This window comes from Macrobrachium rosenbergii, chromosome 14 (assembly GCF_040412425.1).
Source record: "Macrobrachium rosenbergii isolate ZJJX-2024 chromosome 14, ASM4041242v1, whole genome shotgun sequence".
NCBI lineage: Eukaryota > Metazoa > Arthropoda > Malacostraca > Decapoda > Palaemonidae > Macrobrachium > Macrobrachium rosenbergii.
The window spans coordinates 32,701,983-32,712,383 of NC_089754.1; the positions used below are offsets into that span (position 1 = coordinate 32,701,983).

The 10,401-nt window shown below is 34.7% G+C and overlaps 1 protein-coding gene across 6 annotated transcripts in view; it reads right to left on the reverse strand.

Moving 5' to 3' along the window:
• Nucleotides 1-10,401, reverse strand: part of LOC136845875 (solute carrier organic anion transporter family member 74D-like) — a 194,341-nt gene that overhangs the window by 48,655 nt on the left and 135,285 nt on the right. For 5 of the 6 annotated variants that reach the window (XM_067116303.1, XM_067116301.1, XM_067116304.1 and 2 more), the window contains exons 2-5: nucleotides 3,764-4,122; nucleotides 2,129-2,286; nucleotides 1,115-1,261; nucleotides 53-244 (exon numbers count right to left, since the gene is read on the reverse strand). In XM_067116303.1, coding sequence (XP_066972404.1) covers nucleotides 53-244; nucleotides 1,115-1,261; nucleotides 2,129-2,286; nucleotides 3,764-4,002 — 736 coding nt within the window. In that variant the 5' untranslated portion in view covers nucleotides 4,003-4,122. The remainder of the gene's footprint in view (nucleotides 1-52; nucleotides 245-1,114; nucleotides 1,262-2,128; nucleotides 2,287-3,763; nucleotides 4,123-10,401) is intronic. The other variant, XM_067116302.1, reaches the window with a different exon arrangement.

Below are 10,401 nucleotides of genomic sequence, written 5' to 3' on the forward strand. Positions count from 1 at the left end.
TATTATAAATGACAGTAGGATATACGAGAGAATAAAAGATTAATTAAAGTACCTTTACACGTGAACCCCATTAACCAGAGGATGAAAGCCAGATTATTGGAACTCTGGCAAGATGGTGACTGGCTCTCGACCGAGTATGCGTCTAGGTTTAGGCTAGACGCAGTGGTCGTTGCGTTCAGGAACTGGAAATTGATGATGTCCTGAATGTCGCAGAATTTCTTGCTGTTGTCCAGAAGTCCTGATTCTGGAAGATAGATAAACGTGGTAGAGAGATACAGGCTTCTTACGAACCACAGAAAGGTTAAGGGGACAAACGTACAAACTTAGATAAAACTAGACTAAGTGGTTAATTTGTGACACTTGTGGGATAAATGTTTTTACAAAGCGAATTATCAATATGAACTGGGTAGCAGGGAAAATGGTTCATTTGATTATTATGATCAGTTATTTATAGTAATCACCTGATTTTGTTTCCATAGCGCATAAAGTCTTATATAAATTTCTGATACTGACATTTCAAGGACTTTTAAAATTAGTCTAATTAGTCTTAATTACAGCTGTTAGGAATATCATTTGTGGAAATCACTATCAACAATTACTGTCATGAGTCTTATTCTAAAACAATTTACAAGCATTTTCCATCATAGTTCTTATTCTGGAACCAAATACAATTTTTAGTACATAAAATGACAAAGCATCATTTGTAAGGATACACATGAAGACTCATTTTCAGAAGAATTGCTTCCTCAGAGTCAGGTTGTAGGTTTAAAACTTGACAGGAAGAACTCTAAATGTTAGGAAATAAATTATTAAAAGCATAAATAAGCTATTCATTATTCACATCAATTTTAATGTAGTATGTGTTATTTAATACAGTAATAAAGATTTAACCTCGATAAATGGAACAAGACACTGAACTTTCAACAACTGAAAAAGGGATATTTCACCGGAATTCCAAAACACACCACTAGGCCTATGTAACAAGCAACGTTTCAAACCAAACAACACCAACGATAAAATACTCCATGCATTTTTGGAATATAATTCGAATTTCACAAAGGACGTATAACTTTTTATTTTTTTTTTACTAACCATGATCCTGTTAATGACTTACCAGAAAGAACGGGCGCCGGATAAATGAGAAAGGTGGAGAATATTATCAGCACGCCCAAGCCACCAATCGCTAGTCCTATAGCCAGCCACCTGGGTCGGTTACCCCGTCCTCCAAAGTAACTAAGGAGGACTGTTGTGATGATGGGGCCTGTTGTAGACACAATTAAACAGAGTTAAAGGTTTTGCTCAATAAACAAAATATAACATGGAAATGTAATATAATTCGTAAAAGTAGCAGACCACTATGTCTACTCCAGTTTATAATGCTGCTTTTAATATCCTGTAACAACTCTCCCGTCTAGCTTTATCATGGCGTTACGCCACAGTCAATATTTTTCATAGCATTTTTAAACCTAACGAATAAATTTTAACGAACAAAGATACACGTAACATAACTCTGTTACCAAAGCTTTATGTGTAAACAGAAAACTTTCGGACTGGGCGGTTTTGTTAACCTTAAAGGCCCGGGAACTTGCGAGGAATATTCTTTTTTTCTTTCTTTTTGGGAAGTTCCGTAACCTATTCTGAGTAAAATACCATGTTTATAAAACTTCGTATCATTCTGAGTAATCACAACGTGCTTATAACACTGCGTAACATATTCTGAATAAAATACGTGTTAACGCTGCGAAACAGTCTCGGTAAAATACGACATATTTATAGCAATGGCGTAACATTTTCAGAGTAAGATACAACACGTTTTTAACACTGCCTAACATATTCTGAGTAAAACACGGCGTGTTTATATAACACTGCATAACATGTTCTGAGTAAAATACATGTTTATAATATTCTGAGTTAATTAGTTATAACACTGCATAACATATTCTGAGTAAAATACAACATGTTTATAATATTCTGAGTTAATTAGTTATAACACTGCATAACATGTCATGAGTAAAATACGAGATGTTTATAATATTCTGGGTAAATTATGGAGTCTGGCTTTTCAGACCTAATTTTCTGACCACTTGTCTATATTTTCCCAAGTAACATAATCTGTCCCTAGGCTTACCGATCTCACTGAGCAGGATGATGAGACCCATGTCGCCACTGGAAAACTGGAAGTGCTTTTCGATGGAGGATGTGCATCCTATCAGGAAAGATCCTTCCGCTCCTGCTATGATGTTCTGGATGCAGTAAGCAACGAGGAACCAGCGTGGACTTGCGAATCTGAAAGAGAGAGAGAAAAAAAAAATGTTTAGGGTGCTACTGAATAAAATAATAAAATAATAATTTACTTACACTTTTATCTTTTGTTTGTCAATTTAATTTATTTTTTCTGATAACTGATCTCTTCTTTCTGTATTTTTTATTACCTTCTGCTTCTTCTTTCAAATGAACCCTCCTTGTATTTTGATCATTTACTTACATTTTTATCTTTTTATATATATTAGTTTTTAATTTTTTTTTTTCTAATAACTGACCTCCTCTTTCTGTTTTTTCTATGACCTAATGTTACTGCTCTCAAATGAACACAATATTCGTTGGAAGGTTCAATTTCAAGTCAACGCCCGTGGTAACCTTGTTACATGTGAATATGGTTCATCTTCTGAATAATAATAATAATAATAATAATAATAATAATAATAATAAATAATAATAATAATAATAATAATAATAATAATTTAATAATAAATAGGGAGATTTTAAATTAAGTTTAAACTGAATTTGGACTAATCAGATCATTTGTTTTACGTATATGATTATGAGGGTAGCCAAAAATACATTTTTCTTGATAAAATTGTCAATTACTGTCTATTTTCATAATACTAAAAATTATTATGAAACTTTTTTCGTTTACGTGATAAAACAGAATCTTCATTTATTCCAGGTGGGAAATTACAGCTTGACGGTATAATCATTATTATTCTTTTCGCCTCAAGAAAACCTGTAAGAATTCTGAAAACCACGAATTTAAAGGATAATTAGAACACTGAACTAGATTCCTTCAAGGTTATTTTCCACTCAAAAATATCAACGGCACATACACACACACACACACACACACACAGAGAGAGAGAGAGAGAGAGAGAGAGAGAGAGAGAGCGCGTTTTCAATATCAAACTTGACAGTCTGATCAAAGCGGGCTGACATAAAGATTCAGTTGACCCAAGACGCAGAGAGAGAGAGAGAGAGAGAGAGAGAGAGAGAGAGAGAGAGAGAGAGAGAGAGAGAGAGAGAGAGCCTTTTTCAATGCCGTGATTGACAACTCGACCAAAACGAACCGACAGAAGGAATCCGTCCACACAGGACGCTTCATTAAGCTTTGGCCGTCTTAGAAAACCCATAGGCCTGGGAAGACAAAATCCTATTTACTGTAATAGCCTAAAGTCTTTGATTTGAGATACCTCATGGGGAGAGTCCCTGAGGAATTTCTCGCACAAAGGATACGAAAGGACGCAGAGGCGCATTTCCAGGGGCACGCATGAAGGACAACTTACCTTTGCCTTTCCAAGGACACGCACGAAAAACTTCTTACCTTGACATCCATTTAGGGTATCCTGTAAAAAGTTCCACGCGAAGGGGGAGTATCCTAAAAGAATTACTCTCGAAAAACACACGAAAGGACGCAACGGGCCTTCCCAGGGGCGCGTGCAAAGGCAACATACCTCTGCCTTTCCATGGACACGAACGAAGGACATCTTACCTCTGCATCCACTTGGGGTATCTGCTAAATGCCCCACACATGTAGTCGGTACCGTCGTCTGCAACTGGAACATTCTCCTTCTCGTGGAATTCGAGTCTTGTTTTGGAGACGCCATTGCCTTTCCTTCCCGCAGGAGTCAACGCAGACGGGTAAGTGGTCCTCCCGTTTTCTTCAGCCGCGGTTCCGTTTTCTTTGCTGGACGAATTCTCGTCGGAGATACTGAAGGATTTATTCTCCATTTTGATGCTGCATGAGGTAGGATTCTATAATATTCTATAATAATCTCATCTTCTTTGTTCTTCTTTTCTGTTCCACGTTATTTCGTCCTCCAATCAGAAATGGCTTCGTTGTGATTCTGGCTGTGAAAAATTAGAATTATTATAGACGATTTTGATATTACAGTCATTTGAATATACTTAAAATATTCGAATGCTAGAATATTTATTGTATTCCGGATTCTTGACAATCTCTCAGTTCTAAAAAAGAAAAAGACATTCTCTATGTAATTATTCTGTCGGGTTTCAAACAAGAAACGGAAATGTAGCACGGGCATGTGTAATTTAGATCCATAGCAAGTTAAAATCGTGTGCTTTAATACACAGCACACATACTGATTATATATATATATATATACATATATATATATATATATATATATATATATATATATATATATATATATATATATGTATATATATATATGCACTTTACATTTAATTCTCTTAAATTGAAGTAAAGAATAGCTTAATTTAAAAAAAGCTTTGTGTATTACATATTGCAGATAAGCATACAGTATCTGCAAGATGAACGTGAACCTTACTGCAGATATGCATATTTGCAAGAAGAACGTGAACCTCAACTGCTAAAATACAATAATAAACGATCATTAACATTTCTGACAGTCCACGCTAGACACTCACATAATTACAAGTCACTACACAAGCGGAAATTTTTATGGGCGGAGGTAAAAAACGTAAAATTTACGAGTCACGTGGTCAGAGGGATTAGTTTCCAAGGATTTTACGACAATTTTGTACACTTTGGATGTGAGTTGTCAAAAGTATTAAATATTTTGTTTAATAATAAAACGCATGCGTCACGGTCTTATGGTATTGGTTTTCTTAATACACTTTTGGGATTTAAATTACTGGGGATGGTAATACCATAATTGCATGGATTACGGTACATGTGAATGGAAATGTACAGTATCTTAAGTGAGTGTTTACTTTATCATAAGTGTGTGTGTTTGTGTGTGTGTATTTACAAGTGTGTACGTATGTATGTTCTATAACAGACACATATATACAGTAAACAGAGACATATATAGACAGTATATATATGTATATATATATATATATATATATATATATATATATATATATATATATATATATATATATATATATGTGTGTGTGTGTGTGTGTGTGTGTGTGTGTGATTATAATACACCAGTGCCCTCTTAGCTTCTCGAATTCTTCACACTTTTTGGATACGCTTTTCACTGCAAAGCCTAAGATCCAAATGGTAGACATGAAGAAATTCTGACGTCCGTAGGAGGATACGAACCCTCTTCCGGAGTATCGGAACGAGGTCGTGTTTCTGTGTTGTAACTTTTGATACTTTGTTTCGAAGTTTTAGAGTTAAAAGGACACATTAAGAAAATAAGGAATAACAAATAATTCTAAACAACGAATTAAATGCAAACAACAACAACAACAACAATAATAATAATAATAATAATAATAATAATAATAATAATAATAATAATAATAATAATAATAACAATAATGATGAAATTCGCAGCTGAACGGACATGAAAGCTCTCGAGAGGTAAGTGTCGACGTTACTATCCGTGGAACGTGGAACGTGGAACGAGAACCAACGGAACGAAACAGACCGAAAAAATAGTGACCCAGTGGAACGGTGGAATCCATTAAACTGCGGTACATATATACTGACAGATTTAGAAAGCTCATACGGAATATTAATGGAACTCGTGTTGATAATGGTTCACTAATGTTGCTTTTATTCTGTTGTTGGTAACCTTTGGATTTTGTGATGCTGTTTTGTGGTATTGGATCGATTGGGACACTAAGTACTCTCTCTCTCTCTCTCTCTCTCTCTCTCTCTCTCTCTCTCTCTCTCTCTCTCTCTCTCTCTCTCTCTCTCTCTCTCTCTCAGGAAAATAATTGTGAGTAATGAAAAACTGTATGTATGTATGTATGTATGTATGTATGTATGTATGTATGTGTGTATATATATATACATACATATATATAATTATTCACATATAGGCCTACTGTATATAAAACACACACACACACACACACACACACACACACACACACACACATATATATATATACACATATATATATATATATATATATATATATATATATATATATATATATATATGTGTGTGTGTGTGTGTGTGTGTGTGTGTATGAAAATCACGATATAAATGATTTTCCGCTGGCTTGAAGCAATTAAGTGAAATTATTAGTGCTTTTCTCTCTACAAAAACAACGGAGAAATTACTAGAGCCAAAACACTTACAATAAATCATAACGAGCTAATATCGATGTCGTTCTGGTCTCCAAAAATTAAAGCTCATTGGCAACTCCTGATCACCCCCGAGTTGCCAGTTGTTACTTATTGGGACAAAATTTGGGTGATTACTGTAACATCACAAGTGGCCCATGCTTGACGCCACCTGTAATGGCCTCGTTTGTTAACTCTCTCTCTCATTTTTTCGGTAAAATAATTTTCTTTTGCTTGTTTAATGAAAGTCTTTATTACTATTAATTAATCAGTTATTTACACAGTTAGTTATTAATTTTAAAGCGTCTGACGTCACGTTACGTTAAGAGAGGAACAGTTTATAAAAGTTAAGTATATCTTAGTTTAACCAGACCACTGAGCTGATTAACAGCTCTCCTAGGGCTGGCCTGAAGGATTAGATTTATTTTTACGTGGCTAAGAACCAATTGGTTATCTAGCAACGGGACCTACAGCTTATTGTGGAATCCGAACCAGCTTATAGCGAGAAATGAATTTCTATCACCAGAAACAAATTCCTCTTGTTCTTCACTGGCCGGTCGGAGATTCGAACTCGCAACCAACAGAGTGGTAGCTGAGAACGGAACCCGCTCACCCAGCGATGAACTATGGAACAGTTTATAAAATAGGTCAGTCATAGCCTTACTTCCTTTAACATTTACCGTTCAATTTCCGTGACTAGCCACTTCACGACAAATCCAAAATCCTTAGAAACTCGCAACAGACCTAGGGAATCTGGTGTGAGAGGCAGTGGGTCCCAACGAGAACCGAAAAACCATCAGAATAAACCCAGCTGATTTCAATCTCTCTCAAGGGTCAGTGACCATTCGTCACGATGTAAACAAAAGGAAGAAGTATCGAAGTCTCACAGAAGAAGATTTCTCTGTTCATGCCCTTCCCCTCCCCCTTCCCCCGTTCCCCCTTACCTTCATCGAGGTTTTATGCAACTCACTGACATAGATTGCAGTGCAGTTTGCAAGTTACCATTATTCAATTGCAAGCGTGATGCCAAGGCCTATTCAAATGAACTTTTGCAAGAGAGCTTTCGTTGGTCGTTTGGTTTTTGTCTGCTTCGAGGAGGGATGTGTACATACAAACATACATACATATGTACATATATTACATTATATATATATATATGTATATATATGTGTGTATGTATATATTATATGTATATATATAATTGAATACCGCAACTCTTTAAACAATAGTTATGCATTACCTTGATTCACCTGTTGCAATGCATATTCGTGTGGTATTTCATTCATATTTATCTAAATCAATAGCTAGCAATAAGTATTGAACAGTCTTAATAAAAATACTTATTAATTTATTTATTTATTTAATTATTTTATTTTTGTTTTTTTTAATCCGTATAATGTTACTTGTACGCCGTAAACAGTTTTAATAAAAAAAAACCCCGTCCCATGATTTACTGACATGGTATACTGTCAGACGTGCGCGCATGAGAGAGAGAGAGAGAGAGAGAGAGAGAGAGAGAGAGAGAGAGAGAGAGAGAGTAACAAACCCACCATAGCAACTAAAACCTTAACCGTCCCCCTTTCAACAAAGGGCAAATAAAACATAGATATAAATATTGCCAATAAATATTTAGCCTCTGCTGGGTAATTTGATCTCCGCCGTTTCCTGGTCACATTCTGCCATTCAAGGTCAGAATCATCAAGTCTCTAATGGGTTACACAGGGGTGAGTGTACGTGACCAGCTGTCGACTAGGTTTGGGCACAATAGGATAAAATGTGACGGATAAACGACAAGGTAAAATGTTGAGTGTATTTACAACAGATACAAGTATATGCTCTCTGTCTTGGAAAAACAACATGCGTACAATACATCTATGTTCATAACACTCAACAGATGTAAAGGACACCTACTCTTGCAGATGCATTTTCAGTATCACAATTCTTGAATTCTTGGGAATATATACATACATACTTGCATATATATATATGTGTGTGTGCACTCACACACATTTATATATATATATATATATATATATATATATATATATATATATATATATATATATATATATATATACATATATATATGACTTTTTATCACATCACCGTGATTCATATACAATCAGTAAGCTACAAACGTCCTTTAATATCAATTCGCTCTACCTCGGAAATAATATATTTTCATATATATGTTACCGAAGGGGAATTTTTAGTTGATAATAAGTTCGTCGTCTCGTGGGCTCGAACCAGCGAAGGACAAGTACTCAGGACTACAGTGGACGCAATTAACCCACGCGGCCAGCGTGGGTTAATTGCGTCCACTATAAGTCCCTGAGTTCTTGTCCTTCGCTGGTTCGGAGCCCACGAGACGACGAACTTATTATCAACTAAAATTCCCCTTCGGTAACATATATGAAAATATATTATTTCGAGGTAGAGAATTGATATTAAAGGACGTTTTTTTACTGATATATATATATATATATATATATATATATATATATATATATATATATATATATATATATATATATATATATATATATATAAATATATATATATATACACACCTATGTATATGTGTGTGTATATATGTAAAGCAGAATTATTCCAAAAATTTCAATATGTCCATACCCATTGAACAACCTGTTTCATATATATATATATATATATATATATATATATATATATATATATATATATATATATATATATATATATATATATATATGTACATACATACATTTTTAAATCGATATCTAAACATCATTTATTAGGTCAACCTGGCGGCGCATAGTAAGTCATTTCACAAATACTCCCGTCACAGAAATAACCTCTAGTCTAAGCTCTGGTACCCAATCTATCTCTCTGTTAGTAACTCATAAAGGGCCGGTACTCCGTCGTTCATCTCGCCCTGGGGCACCCTACACCATCACGTAAGCATACCCAAATCCGCAAGTCACTTGGGCAGGGGCGCTCCTCAAACTTCTCTGAATAAAGTTGAACGACCTCTGGCGTGCATTTCACGTACTTGGTACCGTAACACTTACGTAAAATGATGTTGACTTATCTACCTAAACCTACATAGAAGTTGCCAGTTCCAGAGGTCTTTTACTCCTCACACCCTGAGAATGTCGTTCAGCAATTAGAACCTCCAAAGTGCAAGCGAAGATGCAATGCGTTAATTCCCTAAAACAATTAATCCTGCATTTTAATAATTTACTGATATTTTATCTGTTTATCTATTCATTTATTAATTTATATTTTTTTAGAAATGAACTGTTCTTTCTGTATTTCCTATTATCCTCTGTAATTACTTTAAATGAACAATATTCCTTGGTAGGTTGAATTTCGAGTCAATGGCCCTGGTAGGCTGGTTCCCTATGAATAGGGGTTTACCTTCTAAATAATAATAATAATAATAATAATAATAATAATAATAATAATAATAATAATAATAATAATAATAATAATAATACTATGGTTCGCCCTTTACCGTCTTCATCATCCAAAGCTTCTTATTGCCTCTTGTGTCTCTATTGTTCCCTGTTGTCTCTTCTCTGTTGTTTCTCTCTGTTTCTTTTCTTTCGTTGTTCGTCTGCATTGTCAGTTGGAATGTTGTGTCTGTTTGTCTTCAATACTTTTCAATCTGCTTTCCTTTAGCTACAGTCTACGTCAGTGACCTTGGCATTTACGAGGTTTGGCGATTAAGGCAGGTGGGCAGCTGTCCAAGACGTAGGGTACATTAAAAAAAATAAATAAAAAAGAATTACGCCAAACCAACTGTATGATTATTGTTTTGTTGGATTGGCTGATTCAGAATCGTCGACTGGCGACGCGATAACGATGGTCATCGACATGGAAATTCACTATTTCCGACTAGAAAAAAATTGCTGGAAACTTTTCCGATATGACGCCTCGCTCACACTCAGTATAAAAAATTTCTCATGAATATATAAAGAATTTTATAAAACAAAATTCTTTTTGAAATTTTTTTTCTTCACAACGCCACGTTCATATGCAACAGCTTGAAACCTTGAGAAATTTTTCGAAAAATTTAAGAAATTTTATAAATAATACAAAATACTTCATAG